This window comes from Rhamphochromis longiceps, linkage group LG4 (genome assembly GCF_057381845.1).
Source record: "Rhamphochromis longiceps isolate RC_006_pf linkage group LG4, R_longiceps_female_GT1.1, whole genome shotgun sequence".
In the NCBI taxonomy this organism is placed as follows: domain Eukaryota; kingdom Metazoa; phylum Chordata; class Actinopteri; order Cichliformes; family Cichlidae; genus Rhamphochromis; species Rhamphochromis longiceps.
In genome coordinates this window covers 5,865,442-5,885,995 of record NC_140560.1, presented here as the reverse complement: position 1 = coordinate 5,885,995, position 20,554 = coordinate 5,865,442, and the positions used below count along the sequence as shown (strand labels likewise).

General features: G+C 40.7%; 1 protein-coding gene across 1 annotated transcript; it reads right to left on the bottom strand.

Annotated features, from left to right (window-relative positions):
* Positions 1 to 1,794: 1,794 nt before the first annotated feature.
* Positions 1,795 to 16,899, bottom strand: LOC146670904 (all-trans-retinol 13,14-reductase-like). Its single transcript, XM_085405084.1, has 12 exons — positions 16,734 to 16,899; positions 15,861 to 16,043; positions 8,185 to 8,323; positions 7,926 to 8,028; positions 7,003 to 7,198; positions 6,719 to 6,916; positions 5,598 to 5,717; positions 5,348 to 5,486; positions 4,120 to 4,229; positions 3,845 to 4,011; positions 3,058 to 3,217; positions 1,795 to 2,154 (listed from the first exon to the last, which is right to left on the bottom strand). Exons 1-12 carry the CDS (start codon positions 16,897 to 16,899, stop codon positions 2,003 to 2,005), a joined length of 1,833 nt encoding a protein of 610 aa, XP_085261210.1. The 3' UTR covers positions 1,795 to 2,002.
* Positions 16,900 to 20,554: the final 3,655 nt, after the last annotated feature.

The following is a 20,554-nucleotide window of genomic DNA, read 5'->3' as shown; positions in this document are numbered from 1 at the left end:
CCAGGTAAACTGCAGAGATGGAAAATGTCGTAGATGCACCAGATATTATTGGGAATGTGTTTGGCATTGGTCAAGGTATTGCCGGGGCACTGCCAACAGATCGTGCATACACTGTACAGATAAAGAATGAGTGTTCCACTTATTCTCTTTGTAACCCCTGGTGAGTTGTTAAAAAGTGCTGGACTTCAAATATTGCCCTATTTTTAAAACATGTTCTCATGGAGATGTATTTTCCTGTGTAGTGTGCACACAAAGAGTGGATGCTACGCCATTCCCTTCCCACCTACCATTCAACTATCTGCTGAAGGGGAGGCTCAGTTTGTCAAGCGTCCATCCAGACTTAAAGGAGCAGTGAGCATCATCACTTATGATCTTTGCAATAGTTCTTCCAAAGAGGCAGCTGCAAAAATTGCCATCATGTCCAAGGTGCCATTAAAACAGAAGCCAAATCAATGTGGATTGGGAGTCTTTGATATTGGCACAGAGTGTAACCGAGATCTCTTTCATGAGATGTCCAAAAACTCAGGCACAACATTTGTCAGAGGCCCAGCCAAAGGCCCCAATCTCACATACAAAAGTGAAAGTGTTACCATCATGGCCACAATGTCAAAAGGCATCACAGCTTCAGTTAAGGTGCAAGTAAAGAAAAACTGCAAATAACTTTCCAGTGGTAAATCTACTTTTTCAGAGTGATTTTGTGCTAGTTGTCTAAGCTAGTTTGATTGTTCAGCTTCATGTGGTTAATCACTGATATTTGCTTTGAATGATGCTTCTCTGGCTTCTTGGAAAACCTGCACTGAACACAGATCTGTAAAATGTTAAATAAATTGGTAAAACCAGCAATTTATGCATCTCTCTGTGTGTTTGCTTGTACCCTTTACGCATTGTCATGTAGCTGTATTAACAGCTGTGCCCTTATTATAGAAAATCATCGGTTAATGTGCTTGTTGTATTTTACAAATATTAGTAGATATATGTAATATGACTGCAAGCTCTTTCAGTTTAAATCAATTCACTTTTATATAGCTCCAACAGCAATCCCCTCAAGATCCCAGGATGTTTTAGGGTTTTCTACACTCTGACATTGATAATTGAGGTACATTACAAACCTGAATTGCTAATAATTAATTCAATATCCTTTTAATGGTGCCACATGGGGGCATGTGGCACCATTAAAATGTGGTTCTAATAACATGTGGTGCTAATAACTTGATTAATGGCTCTGTGGCATTAATGTTCTTATTGCCATCAACCTTATTGTGTTTTTTACCCCTTCCAATTCAAGTACATAAACTTATAGTGCGGGCTGTAGATTTGATTTGTCCCACGAGGATAATATGATGAGTGACCAGGATGGATAAAAAATGAGTATTGAAGGAGCAGCTCTAGTTTTGTGGTTTGGAGATAAAGTTGGAGAGGAGAGGTTGCGATAGTCTGGACAACAGATTCTGAATGTGAAGTTTTCAGGTAAAGACCACAGAGAAGATTCATGGGTGTAGTAAAGGAGGACATGCAGAAGATTAATGTTTCAGAAGAGGATGTTAGAATAGATCAACTGTGGTGACCCCTAAAGGGAGCGGTCGGAAGAATCTGGTGATTCCTGGGAAGCTGCAGCATGTCAATAAAAAGACTTGTAAATGAATAGCTTAACTGTTTATTAAAGGTATCACTGTAATGGTTTATTGCAGGCATCTCACATGCAACTGGTGAGGTTTTCTTTAAATGAAAGCTCAATGAAAAGTGAATGAAGGTGACATTTGGCAGCAGGTTTAAAATGTCTTTATCACTTTTAAAGAATCCAAGAACAGCTACAGCAGAAGCAGTTATGGTGGTGGACGTGCAGATTTGTATTCATCACTCACACATTTGTTTACACATTTAATTCAGCTGACCTTACAGCATGACTGGAAACTATCCAAAGATATATATCATAAAAAGCATTAAATCTTATCTCGAGACGTGAAATTTTATGTACTCGAGAAGAACACAGACTCCACCACAGCTACCAGGTTAATTTGTGACTACTCTGATTACGTTTGAGGCGGGTCTTCAGGGCTAGAAGGTCAATGTAGAGGATCTGATTGAGGACAGCTGACGCACAAAGCAGTCCACCGTGAAGAGCTCCAGCCATGCCATTGCAAAATACGTCCTGACCTGAACACACACAGAAACATCAGGAAATCATTGCACTCAGAGTTTGCATATACTCAAAGAACTAGTTTGTAGTTGCCCATATGGAAAAGATATATATAAATCTTATAAAGTTTGTATCTGTCTTGTGTGAAACTTGTATGAAAAGCATACAAGAGTGAAAACAGATATAAGATCCCTTGAAAAATTATATAATGAAACTTGTATGTTTTGGATACTTACTAAAACAATGTATGAAAGTAATGGGAAAGTGGCCACTTTCATGAGTAAATCATATAAGTTTTTACTATTTCTTTTCCATATGGGTGAGTTTGTAGAGTAAGATTGTTGGGGCCATTTTTGTTAAATTCTTGGGAATCATACTTTTTTAGCCATTATTGTTATAGTAAGAATATACTTAAGCTAGTTTGCTTTTTAAATCTGTAATTACATTTTTAATTTTGGAAAAATTTTCATTACTGTGGTAACTTTTGGAACCTCCCATTAATTAAGAGCTTAAGAGAACACTGTGGGGTGCGGTGGAAATCTATTTTGTTTATCAAAGGTCCAGTAAGACGACAGGAGGGTTTTAAACGGCCTTTTTTTAACCACTTTTTGAACTTGTGGAATTATATTAAATAATTATATATATTAAAAGTGTAATTATAATAAACTTTCATTTACATCTAAGTTGTAAGAAATTATTTGGTTGATTTTTGGTTCATATTTATATAAGAAATAAACAACATATGTTTTTCAAAGAATCAAGGAAGTGCATTCAGAAACAAACTACCGGTTACCACCCATGGCCTTTTCTTGGAGTATTTTTCTTTTGTTTCTTAAAAGGCTGTGACAAAGATGAATTATTGTCACTGTGTGAGTGAGAATCTTAGTAAGTGTAGATATGGCTGGGGGAATGAGAATCACCTGTTAAATAGAGACCGCTGATGGGAGTCTGTGGTCGTGTCTTAGCAATCACTTCTGGCTTGAAGCGCTCCAGGTTGTGTTCAGCTCCATACATCTCACCTCTTGGAGCACCCAAATAGTGGACGTTTGTTAGAGGGGTTGCAGCATCTACCATTACTACCTGAAAAACATACACGTGTAAATTAATAGAGGATTTATCAATAGAGTTTGGGACTGTGAAATTTCAACTAGTTGTTGTACAAGTTGAGCGGATAATGAAATATACAGAGATGTTAGTGTTGCTTTTTGACAGTTAAATTGTGGACATTAAAAAAACTCAGAGCAGTTCTGTTGTAAAACGACAAAAGCATACATATGACAAGTGATGGAAGCCGGAACATTTTTGGACTTTCCAGCTTGAAAGGGATGACAATGAGCTGAGAACATGGAGCTAACAATGACAAAGTCTTTTTTTTTCTTTAAATTTCTTCAAAGCATAGATGAGAATTCTCCCATGAGGGGTTAGATGTCACAGGGTTCAAATTCAAGCCTTTTCAGTGATTTTCAGCACCTCTACAAGTCCATTTTTAACCCTAAACAGTTAAAAAAAAAAAAAACTAACCCTGACTAAAAAGCAACTTTTGAACAGAAAACTGTTGAGTAATGCACGTTAGCTTAGTTTGCAAACAGATTAAGTTAATTGCATAATTTGACTAAATGTGATAAATCAAATTTAGATCATTAATGAATCAATCAGAATACATTGTCTGTGCAGACCATGAACACATTCACAAGTATCTACACACACCTTGTCTCGCAGATGAGGGAAGATGGTTAGTGCCCATTCCAGCAGCTCTTGGGCCATACTGTTCTTCAGATCCACGTAGTCCTGTCCCCGTTTCCCAAGCTTGGTCCCCTCCCATTCCTCAAACCATTCATAGCGTGCCATGGTTAACAAAGTCATACAGGACTTACCTGTGAAGAGATAGGAAGAAGAATAAAGGGTACTGTACTACTGTCAAACAGTCAGAGTGGTGCATCAAAGATGCACAGGTGAATTTTGTCCATGCAAATGTGCATTACCTGGATGTCTGATGCTGGCTGTTGGATCTTTAGCAGACGGAAAAGTGATAAACATCATGGGAATGTTTCCCAAAACCTGCTCTCTGCTTAGAGATGAATACTGCTCCATGCTTCTCACACAATGTTTTGTACAAAGACACAAAAGAAAATTTGTTAATTCAATCCATTAAATGTTAAATACACTGCAATGGTGATAAGATAGGGTTGAATTATTATTATTATTATTATTATTATTATTATAAAACACATAAACATGGAAATATTTAGATGGAACACTAGAATGACAAAAAAGTATAGACCCAGATACAATTTTTGACTAGATTTTAGAAGAAATCGGATATGTCTGTGAAGGTTCTCAGTCATCCAGGTCATCGTAGTCAAAGGAGCTTGCAAAGAAAAGCGTCTGGACTTACAGCATACACCACATTGTTATGTTTGTGTTTTGGCGTTTTGTCTTTCGGGTGAACCAGTTTCTGTCTGAGCGTGTTGCTGGGTCTGAAACAATGTGGTGTATGCTGTACAGTGCAGCGAGGAATGCCCAGACCTCTACATTGGAGAGACCAAACAGCCACTTCACAAGCGCATGGCACAACACAGAAGAGCCACCTCCACAGGACAAGACTCAGCAGTCCATCTGCATCTTAAGGATAAAGGACACTCTTTCGAGGATGCCAATGTTCACATTTTGGACAGAGAGGACAGATGGTTTGAAAGAGGAGTGAAAGAAGCCATCTATGTCCACTGTGAGCGACCATCTTTGAACAGAGGCGGGGGTTTACGACACCAACTCTCTGCCATCTATAATCCAGTTTTGAGATCCCTTCCCAGACGCCTTAACGCCCACTCACATCCTGGGCCATCTGACCTCAGGAATTCGCATGATAAGGTGGGGCCAGGTTTCACAATGAACACACCCGAAACTCTGGCTGATTGGGACCCACACCCAGTTTCACACCTTGGCTCAGGCGATTAGAGGATCATCAGGGGGTCCTTTTGTCCCTCTGTGGGGGGTTACTCCCACTAGGTTTATATCTGGGACTCTCCACCATTTGACCTTAGAACTGAAGAAGCTTCTCGGATGAGAGGTGAAACGTCTTCAAGCAACTTAAAGAAGTCCAGACGCTTTTCTTTGCGAGCTCCTTTGACAAGAAATCAGATAGAAGTTACAAGTAGAAATAAAGATAAACTACAAAGAGATGAAGGAATGAAAGAAGAGAGGAAAACCTACAGTGAGTCCAAGTCATTGTCGTTATACATCCAGAAGTTATTGGAAACAATGCCTAGCTCCTCTTTGGTTCCATCCAGACCAACAAAGACCAAAAAGGAACCCATGCCATGATGTACCATACTCAACAATGACTGGATCTCTATACAACAGAAAACATATAGAATCTTTAGAGGGCAAAAGACACTTCAGGAAATGCATGACACTCATATCAAATTAAAATCAAAAACAAGTGCAACACATCGACTGTTACCTGGTTTTTCTTGTATATTGTGAGGTAGAAACTTCTGGAAGGTGTTGAAGATTCCAGCATTTGAAATTACAGCAGGGGCAAGAACCTCTATCTCTTCTTGTCCTTTAAGAACCACCACACCTGAAAGATACAAAGTGTTATCCTGATATTATTACTTGGTGGAGATATCGTTTTTGGACATTGGATCACACTTGCTCCTGTTTCTCAGATAATGTAGAGTTGCTTTGGAAAAACAGTAAATCCAAACTTCAGATAACCTGAGACATTAATTTCAAGACAAAGAAATTTCTCAATAAAGTTATCCAGTCTAAAACCATCATGACATTACAAATTTACTACCAATGACCTAATATCTAAGGTGACTAAAATTCTACCAGCAAAACATTTGCCACTAATTGCCACCTCATTTTACTATCTGTAACCACTAAGTAAACAGAGATAACTGCCTTACTTTTAATAATCTGGTCTGACAAATAAGTTTGTCTCACTGGTTGTTGCGGTTTTGTGCAGTAGGATTAAGAATGTGTTGTTCTGAAGAGCTCAGTGAATTAGAGCATGGTACTGTAATGGGATGCCAAGCCATTTCATGAAATTTCTTTCCTCCTAGATATTCCACAATCAACTGTACTTGGGATTTTTGCAAAGTGGAGGAGTTTTGGAACTACAGTAACTAAGCTATGAAGTGACCATATAAATTGTAGAGTATGGTCACTGAGATGTATAATAATGCATAAAACTCTGCTGAATTAGTCACTGCAAAGTTCTTCTGGCATTACAATCAACTCAGAAACTGTGCTTCAGGAGCTTCATGGCTTGAGTTTCCATAGGTGAGCTGCTGTGGGTTTAATGTGTAGATATCCCAGTACTTTTGCCCATATAGCATATACTGACAGGTTGACATTTAATATTGCAAAAGATCTGCTGTAGTTTGCAACAGAAAACATTCAGCAAACTTAGTATACTTTGAGTACATTGTGCAGTCATACAAGTTAGTAATTCAAGCTGTGTCCATTTGGACACTCGGCTAGACCCACAACAAGCCATCAGACTGTCCTCAAAGAATTTGTCAAGAAATTAAACATGAAATATGAAGTTATTTTCTCTCCCCCTGTCCCACTCACCATACGCCTTCCCCTGTTCGTTGACAAGGATGCGTTGCACTGGAGCCCTGACTAGGACTGCACCACCTGCTTGCTGAATGACTGGGATGATGTGAAAGGCAAATTCACTTGCGCCCCCGCGTGGATAGTATGCACCACGCTTGTAGTGGTGAAGGAGGAGGGCATTAATGAGAAAGCTGGAGTCTTTAGGAGGGACGCCTTCAAGAGAAGAAGATGAAACAGAACCATGAAGACAATGTACCGTCTGATCTGAGTGGCAATATGCCTTTGTGTGTGTCCAGCACCATAGAACAGGTATGCAGAAAGTGCCTGCAAGTCCTTGCTCTGTGTGAGGTGGGATATTAATTCTGAATGGCTGGTTGTTGCAAGACGAAACACTGAAGATATCCAATGTAATAGGCCAGTCCGGATGAGAAAGTTAACCAACCAGTACGGAACGATCTTCAACATGGCAATAAGTGGCGTCCTCTGTGAACCAAGCTGTAAGAGAGCACACAGTCATATTTATTAATGAGAGCCCTATCTACGCTTTACTTATCTGGCACCATTTATAATACAAGTGCAGTTCAACGGTTTTACTGTTAAGGTGCCAAAATCTATTGAGCAATTCTTCCAAGTTCATCTGGGAAGAGCAGAACTGGTCATCTGATAACAGATTGCTATACTGATTGTATTTCTGGAACTGGATCAGTTAATTGGTGATTTTTGGCTTCTAATAAGTATCCACTATTTTAAGCTACAACCCATTCTGTTTAGCTGATTCATCACATTGTTGGACATGTATACAGTTGCATGTGTGTAAACAAGTAAGTACTGCAAACAAAATAGAGCTCAATGGAAAAAACTCATGCTGGATTTTTGTATTGATATGGACAGGGTAAGTTGTTAGGAACTGAATGAAACAGATAAAACAGAAAAAATAGTAGTTTGAATTAGATTTCCTAGAGTCTCTTGTTCCTTTTTTGAGAAGTACATATCCAGTGGACAAGCAAGCATTTGATCCTCCTTGAAGCGGTGCCTGTAAAACAAGGTGATAGTCTTGATATCACAAGGAAAGCTAAAATTCCTGCTGCAAGATGTTTGAGGGTTTTTTTATTTTTTGCTTATGCCTTACATTTTAATATACTAGTCCATTGCATAATCCCTGCACCCTTCTTTTTGAGGCATCCACTTCCTTATGATTACCCTTGCTTCTGTCCCTTTTTACCTTCATCAGTCTCATTAATTCATCAATGGCTTCTTCTTCTCCTGGAAACTGATTCTTCAGGCTGACTGCCATTTCAGTCTTCCCTGCATGGACATGGTACTCCCTGAGAATGATGGGAGATTGGAAGATTTATGATGAAAGTGAGGAAAGATGTGGCACTAAAGGTGGGAAATCCAGTTTGTTTCATTTGCAATAGAAAGTTGGCAAAAAAGTTAACGAAAGTCAGGGATACTGAAACAAGTAACAAAATCTGATCTACCTGCGCTGGTCATGCTGACCTAGGATCACTGTATCAAAGTGCTGCTCCAGCCTTGCAAACTGCAGCTGTCCCTCTGTGATCTGATCCAAAGCAACCTTCAACAAGCTGTTCTCATGAAGCTGACCCAGGTAATGGATACCTGGTGGTAACATAATGGGTTTAAATTCACTTGTGCATTTTTTCAAAAATGTAAACAAACAAAAAAGAAAGAAAGCACAAGCAGTGAAACCAAATTAATCTCTCACATTTAGATGAACCAGTTTTTAAGGGTTTCTTAAGAATTTCACGATAAAGGAATCAAGTAACTGTGCAGTCATAAAATGGATAGTACTGCATAATGGGTTACATCACCCATACACAGTGTTGGGGAGTAACTTAATACATGTACCGCCGTTACGTATTTAAAATACAAAATATGAGTAACTGTATTCTGTTACAGTTAACGTTTAAAAAGGTGGTATTCAGAATACAGTTACTTTGTTGAAATAAATGGATTACACGGCGGTATTTTCCTGTTTCATATTGTCGCGGGTCAGGACTGTTTGGGTTTTGTTTGACAGCTATGTTCTGTTGTTCCAGGGGCAGTGTTACAGTTGCCATGGTTACAGGATGACACGCTCTCTCTGCAACTGTGTGTTTCCTGGGTGAGAGAGCGCCTTTTTGTTGTTGTTGTTGTTGTTGTTGTGCTAAGCCAGTGGTTCCCAAACTTTTTTTTGCTGGGCCCCCCTTGTTTTACAAGAAAAATGTTCGCGCCCCCCCCCTTCTCGCGCGCGCGCGCGCACGCACAAACACATCCTCCAACCACACACACCCATATTTAGCTCCATTTCGGTTTATTTCACACCTCAAACATTTCGTAAACAATTAAGCAAATACAAGTAATCTGCAAAAAATTACAGGTAGTAATAAAATAAACTACTAACTCTTTTACGCTACGTCCACACCTACATGGATATTTTTGAAAACGCAGCTGTTTCGTCCACACGTAAACGGCGTTTCGAATCACCGAAAACGGAGATTTTTTTAAACTCATTTTTTGCATTTACGTGTGGACGAGGAATACAGAGTTGGTCACTTAATGTCAAAGGTATGTGCCTTTCTCACGTCACGCTGTATGCACGTTATTTTTTTTACATGAGATAAATTGCAGAATAACAGATAGAGACAAACGACTGTTAATCTGACTATCTGCAGGTTTTACACGCTTACATACAGACGGCATGTTACTGTCCCTTCATTTAGAAAGGCAGAGGCCTCACGTGTAATTATTTTACATGTAGTTTTTTTTTTCATGTGTAATAATATTCAACATTGCTATCAATACATTTTTCAAAAAATGCCTCTCTGTGCAAAATGGGTTTAAAAACATAAACAACTGTAGGATCCTGTTTGTCCGCGATTTGAACAGCCCAGCGCTGCTGACACAGGGAAAACCAATTCTGCAGGGGAGACCTACCTTGGCACTTGTGCAGGTGAAACCAAAGGGCAGATATGCTTCACCATATTTTCTAGTCTTTGGCTTAGAATGAAGTTGGTTTGGAAACATATTCAGCGATGCTTCATCTCCTGCTTTGTGTTTCTGTGGGCACCCTGTGCTAGCAGTGTCTAAGCGTTTTGTTTTTTTCTCCCCCCTTTTCATTCTGCGCCCCCCCCTGCAATGGCTCTGCGCGCCCCCCCGGGGGCGGGCCCCACACTTTGGGAAGGTCTGTGCTAAGCCATGCCGAGCAGTTGGGTTATCGGCCGTGCGTTTCTGTTGGAAAATGAACGGCTGTGCTCCCTGGCAACTCGGGGAAGCAAGACTAAATGACACCTCTGTCTCCTCCTTGTCTGAGCTAGCCACAACATGTATAATACACAGAGGTATTTTCCTGTTTCATATGTTGGGCTACACCCTCTCTATTTTTGGTAATTCCACGCCAGTGGAAACCCCCAAAAAACACGCATTAAGAGGCTCTAATGCCTTTGTCTCAATCTTGTGTCTCATAATGATGTGAAGAAATATTTTTAAAAATGATTTAATATGAAGGCAATAGGCAGAACGCTACCCTAAAGAATGTAGCCTCAGTGTAGTCCGTGCTGCAGGGACTGCCATACCTGTTATTTGTCTGTGAGCCCGAGGAGGGAGAAAAATGAGAGTGGAAAAGTATGAGCTGTCACCGAGAAACAGGAGATGGAAGCATGTAAATATAATAATAACCACTGCAGCCAAGAAGAGTGCCTGACGAGCCTAGTTGTAAGTACGCTATTAAGACTCGACTGTACCCGTGTTCATGTTTTCTCCGAAACAATAAGTTCCGTTGGAGCAGTCTTTCAACGCCTCTCGCCGTCTCTCACCTCTCTCTGTCTCTCGCAAGCAAACTTGACCCAGACAACAAAGTAAAGATATTTTTCGGCTACGAGCCCGACACGGAACCCGACGTATTAGCCAGAGGTCCCTTTACTACGGTTCGGAGCTGTGGACCTTAAGTAACAGTAATAAATCACATTCATGTAGTTGTAAAAAGCATGACAATATATTAAGTAATCCAAAGTATTCAGAATACGTTACTCTCATTGAGTAACGTAACGGAATACGTTACAGAATACATTTAGGGGCATGTATTCTGTAATCTGTAATGGAATACATTTTAAAAGTAACCTTTCCCAACACTGCCCATACATTAAATAAACATGTTTAATCTACTTGGACTGAATTATGTGTCATGAATGTTTAAAGCAATTAAATATATTTTGACTAGTGCTGTCAGCGATAATCTCGTTAAAATGACGTTAACTCCATAACCATTAAAGCGGGGGCTGCACAGCGTTAACACGTGTAGAATGTTTAGCTTATTTTAGAGTTTAGAAATGTGTTAACCTAGAATGTAGAACTATTGTAGAGACACTGCCCTTAATATAATAAAGGCCTCACTGTGTCGTGAACTTAGGAGTAGATTGTAGGAGACCCCTCCCCTACTTGAACTGTGAAAGTAAAACAGAGAGGAGTTAATGCTGAGTGGAATTTCCCCAGAGGATGTTTGGGTGGGGGTCTCAACATTTGTAACTGGATAACTGTGGTCTGGAAGGGAGATGGGTTTTATGACCTCTAGGGAGTCACCTAAACCCACAGTGTTTTAACTGTCACGCACACACATCCACACGCACACTCACTCATGTGCACACACATACACACAGGTATGCGTACACAGTCACACACGAGCACTCACATAGACACGCGGGAACGCGCACATGTAGGCATTCATGTGCTCGTGCACATAGACACAGACACAGAGTTTGCAGCACACCGTGGGGGGTTTTATGATAGGGTCGCCCCTACAAAACTGTATTTCACAGACAAAGGAGTGTAGATTTTGCAGAGGGGCACTGGCCTGGCAAGTCTTCCCTTCTAGAAGATGCATGCTTAAATGAGGGTAAATGAAGATGAGTAAAGATGAGTAAAGATGAATAAAGATGAATAAAGGTTTTGTGAAAATGACTACTGAGTCCGGTGCCATCTCTGGATGCTCGAGGAATAAAAAGAACCGGGGTAAAACTGATTACGCAACACACATTAACAAGCTAACTGTGCTAACGCGTTGACGCAGTGCAGCTCCATGCACGGGGCGATCCGCGTTAACTAGCTAACGGAGATTTGCAGCATTAATGCAGTTATGGCATTAATGTCATTTTAACCAGATTAACGCTGACAGCACTAGTTTTGACATTTTTGGTCTCTATAACAAGATGAATTCTCAAATTGGGATCTCTATTATTATTTATTTCCATTCATTCACAACATGTAACAAGTTTCAGATAAATAATATTAAATTATGTAAACATCCCTGTGTGCATAATATACTTGGAAATTGTCAGGGTCCTGGGTGTGACCCAGTGTTTTGTGTGTTTGTAATCTATCCCAGTATTTATTGTTGTCTGTGTGTAGAAAAGCCTGTGTTAGTGTGAACTACATTACCCAGCAGCCTCTGGGCAGTGATGGGATTCATGGGACTTCTGAGCTAGATGGTCTTCGTTTGTTCCTGGGCTAACGATTGAGGAGAGAGCTGCTTGGAAGGGAAGCAAATAGCCCATCCTGTATTTGTTGGGAATGGTGTGCGTCACATAAACGTGAGTTAATGTTCCATGCTTAAGATGGTTACACTGCTACTTGTGTGTATTGGTTTTAGTTACCTTTAGTATATGTGCTAGTTAGTGTTAGCTATGGCAGCCCAGTTATTTGATTGTTTTGGGCTTGTTACAGCTTTGTTTGTTCCCTCTGTCAATTTATGTGAATTTGTATACTGTAATATCACTGTATTATGTAGTGGCTAAGTAGGGGCTGTTTACTAAGTGCATCAGTGTAAATAGGTCATCTCTTGTGTTGGAGTGCCCTCTTGTGGCGCCTTTTGGGTAGTGCCTTAGTAAACCTGAACCCTGTAAGAAGTGGTATCAGACTGATTTGTAGTGGAGGAATTTGTTGCCAGTTTTCTTAATCTTTAATCTGTATTCATGTTGTAATGCATACCCTGTTCTTAATCATAGAAACCACACCACATCACCTCTCCACATCCTCCTACTGTATGCCATACCTCCCTGTACCATCCATCTGACCGCCAATAAACTCCACCTGTGGTAATCTAATCCCTGGATGTCAGCCTCTCCTTCTGACCGAGGATAGTTACTATTGCAGCACCACCCAGCATTAAACTGACGTACACCATTCTGTACTAATCCCTGAACGATTACCGGCCAGTTGCACTGACCTCGGTAGTAATGAAGGTGTTTGAGAGGCTGCTGAAGAACATCATCTCCTCCTCCATCCCAGACACCACAGATCCGCTGCAGTTCGCCTACAGATCCAACAGATCCACAGAGGATGCCATCGCCCACGTCCTACACACCACTCTCAGCCACGTGGACAAGAAACAGGGTAACTATGTGCGAATGCTGTTTGTTGATTACAGTTCAGCGTTTAACACAATAGTGCCCTGCAGACTGTTCACAAAGCTCAGGGATCTGGGACTTAACAGCCGTCTGTGTGCATGGGTGTTGGACTTCCTCACTGGCAGAACTCAGGTGGTGAGGGTGGGCAGGTGCTTCTCCAACAGCATCACCATCAACACAGGAGCACCTCAGGGATGTGTCCTCTCGCCACTGCTCTACTCCCTCTACACTTCAGACTGTGTGGCCACCCATGGCTCCAACGCCATTGTGAAGTTTGCTGACGACACAGTGGTGTTGGGTGCCATCTCCAACAACGATGAGGCGGCCTACATGGATGAAGTGAAGAATCTGGCATTGTGGTGCCAGGACAACCACCTCCAGCTGAACGTCAGCAAGACCAAGGAGCTGGTGGTGGACTTCAGAAGGGGTCAGCACAGAGACTACAAGCCCATCATCATCAATGGAGCTCCAGTGGAGAGGGTGCAGTCCTTCAAGTATCTTGGTATCCACATCTCCTCAGACCTGACATGGGCTGCCCACATTCAGGTCCAGACCAAAAAGGCTAGGCAGCGCCTGTATCACCTACGACAACTGAAGAAGTTCAGGGTCTCTCCAAAGATCCTCAGGATTTTCTATACAGGCGCTGTGGAGAGCATCCTCACACAGAACATGACATCGTGGTTTGGGAACAGCTGTGTGAAGGACCAAAAAGCTCTCCAGAGAGTGATCCGTACAGCAGAACGCTGCTGCAGGATTGCTCTCCCCCCGCTTCAGGACACCTACACCAGGAGATGCCGGACTAGAGCAGCGCAGATACTGAAGGACCCGTCCCATCCTGGCAACAAACTGTTCCAACTTCTGCAACCTGGTAGAAGGTTCCGCATCTTCCGGGCAAGGACAGAGAGACTCAAGAGGAGCTTCTATCCCCAAGCCATCCGTGCCCTAAACACACACACCCGCCCTCTCACATCATCTATAATTGACTGAGTCAGGACTCTTCCAGACACTAAACCAAGGAACAATGTACATTTCAATTCCTTTAATTTTAAATATGTTTATATTGTCTATCCTGTAAAATAGTCAGATGTCTATTCATATTAATGTACAGAATTCACCTGCTTGCTGCTACTACTGCACATTCACCCAGTGTATATACTATATGTCTGTATATATATATATATATATATATATAATGTTCTTCCTCTACACCCCCCCCCCCCAATTTTTGCACATGTCGAGGAGCGTGTCAGGCTACATTTCACTGTGTGTTATACTTGTATAACTATGCATGTGACAAATAAAGAACCTTGAACCTTGAACCTTGTACGCTGTGCCTCCCTTATGTTTGGTCTCTGTGCTTCTCAGTTGCTCTGTCTCCCCTGTCAGTTGTATCCCCTAGTCAAGTCCGCATCTCATTGTTACAGTTCCTCTTTTACTTTGAAGGTCTGTGTCCTACATGAATGTATTGAATTTCACTTCTTGTCATGTCTGATTTCTCAAAGCTGTGCTCTCCTCCTGTGTCTCATTCCCCTCATTATTCCCCAGTGTATTTAAGCCCTGTGTTTCGCTGTGTCAGTGTTGCTTTTTCCCCTCATGGCTGTGTTTCTCTGTGTGTTTCCCGGCGAGTTTAGTTTATTCTTTCTCAGTTTAGTTTAGTTTTGTGTTGTATGCCTTTTCGTTTGCCTGCAATAAAGCTGTGGTTTTTGAGTTCATCCTTCATATCTGAGATTGCATTTTGGGTCTAACTCCTGCCTGCACACAGCCGAATGTTGACAGAAATATTCACCACTGACAAGTTCATGCCATAAACCCTGTTCTTGAAAAACATCCTATTAATGGTAATGTACTTAACTGAATAACAATCCTCATGGTTCTGATAGTAAATAAAATTTAATTTTTATAATCATTTTAAATTTGGATTTAAAAAAAATATATAAATGAATGTGAAATTTGACCATAGCTAATTTTAAGATGTGTTGAACTCAACAAGAGAGCATATGAGATTAGGCTTAAAACTCCAGCTATAAATTTGAGCATTTTAGCAGTTTGTCTTGTTGGTTTTTGTTAGGTGCGGCTGTGTGCAGACAGGAAAAGGACCCAAGGTGCAGACTCCAGAGACAGATGTAAACTCAAAAACCGTTTTAATGTTAAACTCAAATATAACATAACTGGAAACGATCAAAAAAATAAACTAATACCGGAGGACAGACAAAACACACAGCAAAGAAAACGGTAGATCGCGACACAGAGAAACACTGGGCTTAAATACACAGAGGGAGCAATCAGGAAATGAGTAACAGGAGGGAAACACAGCTGGGGCAAATCAGAACTGACGAGACCAAAGAAGCGTAACCTGAACACACTGAGAAAAGACGGAGACCTTCAAAGTAAAACAGGAAACACATAACACAGACTGAACAAAGACACAGACTCACATGCAGGCACTACAGAGGGAACAGAGACGTGGGAACAGGGCAGACACAAACACTGACTGAACACGGGGATATAGGAACTTAAGATACACATAGATGCGAACTAGACAAGGGGATGCAGGTGATAGGGGACACAGAGCAACTAAAGAAGACAGAGACATAAGCCATAAGACAGAACTCAAAGAAACCAAAAACTAGACAGTATAAATAATATCGTAAACTCAAAAACCCTGGGTCAACGACCCAGGCATCCTAACAGTTTTAAAGATATATTGTTGTGAGTTTTATTTTGTGGACTGGTGTGTGTTTCCTTCAGCAGCTTACCCACATCAAACTCAAATCCTTTATTTTGGAAGGTGTGTGTGCACCCTCCTGCTTGGTCATGCTGCTCCAGAACTACAACCTTCTTCCCAGCTTTGGACAAAAGTGCTGCTGCCGTCAAACCTCCTATGCCACTGCCAATCACCACTGCGTCCAGATCAGCAGGAACACGGTCCACACGAAATCCTGTGGGGAAAACATTTCAAATCAGCCTGATGGAGGATTGTGAGGGTTTCTAGACACACGAGACAGAAACAGAGGTTTCTGATGGCAATGCAACCTCCACAGAAAGATCCACTTCAGATGTTTGTATAGCTAGATCTAGAAAAACAAATAGGGGTTGACACAAAATTTCAATTTACATGTAAATATGAAATTCTTTATGAATAACAGCTATGAAGTTGTGTGTATTAAATTATTTATTTTCTATTCTAAAAATACATTTTCTTCAGAAGCTAAAAAATGACAAGAAAATGTAAGAAAACACTGGTGATTTGAGCTGTGGTAACTAAACGAAAAGCTTAATGTTTAGTGTAATTAACACTACAGCTGAGGTCAAAGGGAATGGCATTGTACTTGAGCTGTGGTAACGCACAAATTTCCTCGTCTTTGTTGATCCCACGATCAACAAAGTCTTATCTTAAATTTGCAGGTGTTGCTCATAAACCAAAATACTGACAAACTGATCCATTGACTATCAACATTAATAGGAAAATTAGTACTTCTTCTCAGTTTTAAGGATTTATTATGACTAGCACAAGTAAGAAGTCTTGATTAGCAGAGTTTTACAAATTCCTCATTCCTTAAATAAAAACTGAGTAAAAACTAAGCATCAAGTAGTCACCAAATTGAGCACTGCTCCCATGCATACATTACCTCTCTTCAGCCTGGCATCCCTGAGTTTGCTGTCAGTGACAAGGGGTCCGGGTGGTCTCAGGCACGACTCACTAAATACCTTGTAGCGTTGCCCCACTATCAAAAAGAAAATGACAATAACCGCCAGCAGCACGCAGCTGAATAGACCAAGCAGCCACCACCACATACTAGCTGAAGGGAGCTTTGCACCTTCTACACTGACAACAGGAGAGAGATCAGAGGTAAGAACGAAGCAGTGAGGAGATCAAATGGGAAGCTTTCCAACCGGGCTGTAGAGGAGAAGACCCAATGAAAAATGAAAACTTTGTTGTTTCTTATAGTCATGAAGTAACAAGCACATAACATGTGACATTATGTGAAATCATACCACAGAATTACAGGAGTGGGAAATGAATTTTCCACAGTAGGCGAGCACTGGCACAGAATAGAGGGCTGGTTGTATGTGTGTGATATCCACATCCAAAAAAGGACTTTTATTTACAGCTATGTGACTGTTTAGCTTAGATCACTGCAGTTCTGCTTTATGATTGTGAACAAAAACGCTTTGAGAGATAAAATGCAGTGACTGAAGTTCTTAGTCCTCTGGGAAATATGTAAAGGTTACAAATTCAGAGGGCAATATTATACACTGTGAATAGACCGCTGAGCAGCAAAGTTGCTCATACAGCAAAGTATGATACATGTGATGAACAAAATTGGAATTAGAAAACCAGTTATAATGTAACCAGGCAGAAATATAATTCATATATTAGATTTGTGTGCAGACTTTATTCCAGGATATTTTATTATTTGGAAGATTTTTTTATTTTGAAGGCTCTGCTGAGAAGTTCTGTTCTGGTTTCTTGTGACATTCTTGTATCTTTGGTTTCACTTTTTACTGAAAGTGGAGATAATTTATCTGAATTTCAGGAACAGGACCACACCTCATAAACTACTCTCACGGCTCTGCATCGATGCATGCCTCCTGAACCTTCATAACGCTCAATCATTACTACTTCACAAGGATCCCTTCTTTGAAGATCTACTCGGCCTCGGATCTGCTCCCAGGCCCCTCTGAGGCCTTCCTCAAACCACAGCATCAGTTTATGATTCTTCATTCACTATTGTCAAAACTAAATGTGGATGTGGTCCCAGCTAATGAAAGAGCAACACGTTTCTGTTTTGTGATTCTGTGTTTTGGTACTTGTTGGCTAAGTGCACAGTGGGGTTTTCCCTGACTGTTCTTTGTGCCAAAAGGCAGAAACACAGTTCAGAGTACTCACCTGGCCTTTTTGGAATCACTGGATGGGATGTGTGTGTGTGTGTATATGTGTGTGTGTGTGTGTGTGTGTGTGTGTGTGTGTGTGTATGTATGTATGTATGTATATATATATATACATATATATATATATATATATATATATATATATATATATATATATATGGAGCTTGGAACGCCATAACCAAGTGGCTGGCATAGTGTACAGGAACATCTGTGCCGAGTATAATCTGGAAGTCCCGAGGTCAAAATGGGAGATGCCCCCAAGCGTGGTGGAGAGTGACCGAGCTAAGATCCTGTGGGACTTCCAGATACAGACGAACAAAATGGTGGTGGCTAACCAACCGGACATAGTGGTGGTAGACAAACATGAGAAGACGGCCGTAGTGATCGATGTAGCGGTTCCGAATGACAGCAACATCAGGAAGAAGGAACACGAGAAGCTGGAGAAATACCAAGGGCTCAGAGAAGAGCTCGAGAGGATGTGGAGGGTGAAGGTGACTGTGGTCCCCGTGGTAATCAGAGCACTAGGTGCAGTGACTCCCAAGCTAGGCGAGTGGCTCCAGCAGATCCCGGGAACAACATCGGAGATCTCTGTCCAGAAGAGCGCAGTCCTGGGAACAGCTAAGATACTGCGCAGGACCTTCAAGCTCCCGGGCCTCTGGTAGAGGACCCGAGCTTGAAGGATAAACCGCCCACAGGGGCGAGCGGGGAATTTTTATTTTAATAAATACATGTGGCATTATAATGAATATCAAAGTCCAGACCATATTGAGAAAAGGCCTTCGGGCCAGCACTATATGGGGAGAAGCTCGCTAATTCATCTGCATATATCAAATGGTTAAATATGGTCTTATCAACTACACAACCTGTCACACAGTAATCTAACAGCTTTGAGAAATTATCCATATAAACATTAAAAAAAATAAAGATAAATACTCCCCTGTCTAACCCCATTCCCTGCATAAAATTTGGCAGACATGCAGTTACCTCATTTTATGCGCATAGACTGATGAGCATACCAGAAGGACAGAATTCTTACCCAAGATTTAGGAACCCCTCTGCTGTATAACTTATAAACTAGCTTTTCATGATTTACACCAGGGGTGTCAAACTCAAATACACAGTGGGCCAAAATTCAAAACTGGAACAAAGTCGCGGGCTAACGTTAATACTTATTGAAATATATTTATTCCTTCAGATATAAGAATGAATCTTTTCTTATGGACTCAAACACGTTTTGCTGAAAAACTGAATATGGAACAAGCAAAGCTTAATACTAAACAATATATATATTAGCTGTATAATACCAGTAGGCCAGCTCTAATAGTAATTTGGTATGGCTTCACGGGCCAAATGTAATTAGGCTGCGGGCCAGAGTTTGACACCTATGATTTACACGATCAATCACTTTACACGTCAATCACTAGGGGCATCAACTAAGCACATAATTATGTTCCCTCTAAGCAGTGCGCGTGAGCAATCACGCACTGCTGACACTGTCTCCCCACACAGAAAATCTGCGCTGCGCACACACACACACACACACACACACACACACACACACACACACACACACACACACACACACACACACAAAATCCAGCCTGAATTGGAATTAAAGTAAATACAAGTATTTATTTTATTTCGCTAATTTTCTGTGTGCAGCGACTGTGTCAGCAGTGCACGATTGCTCACACGCTCAGCTTGGAAGGAACAGATCCAGGATTTCCTTCAGGGCAAAAATACACATATCTGTACTTAGATTTAAACCCAAACTGTTATCGGACAAACTTTTACTTGTGTTTAAAATGATATTTTCAAGGACTTTGGATAACATGCTAGATAACGCTGTAGCTCGATAATTATTCTTGCTGTTTATTTTTCTAACATGACAGCAATAATTGAATCTGGGAGAATCACACGAACTATGAACCCTGTGAAACAAATAGCAAGCAAATGTTTCAAATGTTCAGCAGATATCTTGTCCACCCCACGTGCTTTACTGTCTTTTAATGTTCTAATTGCATCATAAATTTCTATTCATGACATTACATCTTCCTTATTATCGATTTCATCCACGGCAGAGATTGAACTTTTGGTTAATTAGAAAGAAGAGTTAAATAGATCACCGTAATGTTTCTGCCACATTCAAGTAATTTTCTCAGACCACCAACACCATCAATATTAGCTGGTAAGGAAGTCTTAACACTATTCATTGTTTTCATGTCTTTCCAGAATTCCTTTACCAAACGTATCTCCAATTTCTTAGCAAGGGAGTCTGCCCTCATTGTATCTTTATTCATTTTAATAAAACATAGCACATACTTAAATTTAGCATTTTCGCATTTCTTATGGTTAAATTTGAGGGCCAGAATGTTGCAGTCCTGACTCCATCCAAACTTTAGAGGACCTTACCTCAGCATGAAGCTCCTCACATCATAACTTGTATTATAATAATTTTTAGTGATTTTATCACTGAACTGTTTTCAGTTTGTCATTTATGGCATATTTGTTGTTGTTACTGAAATATAAGGAAAACAAATAGTTAGGAAAGCAGAAT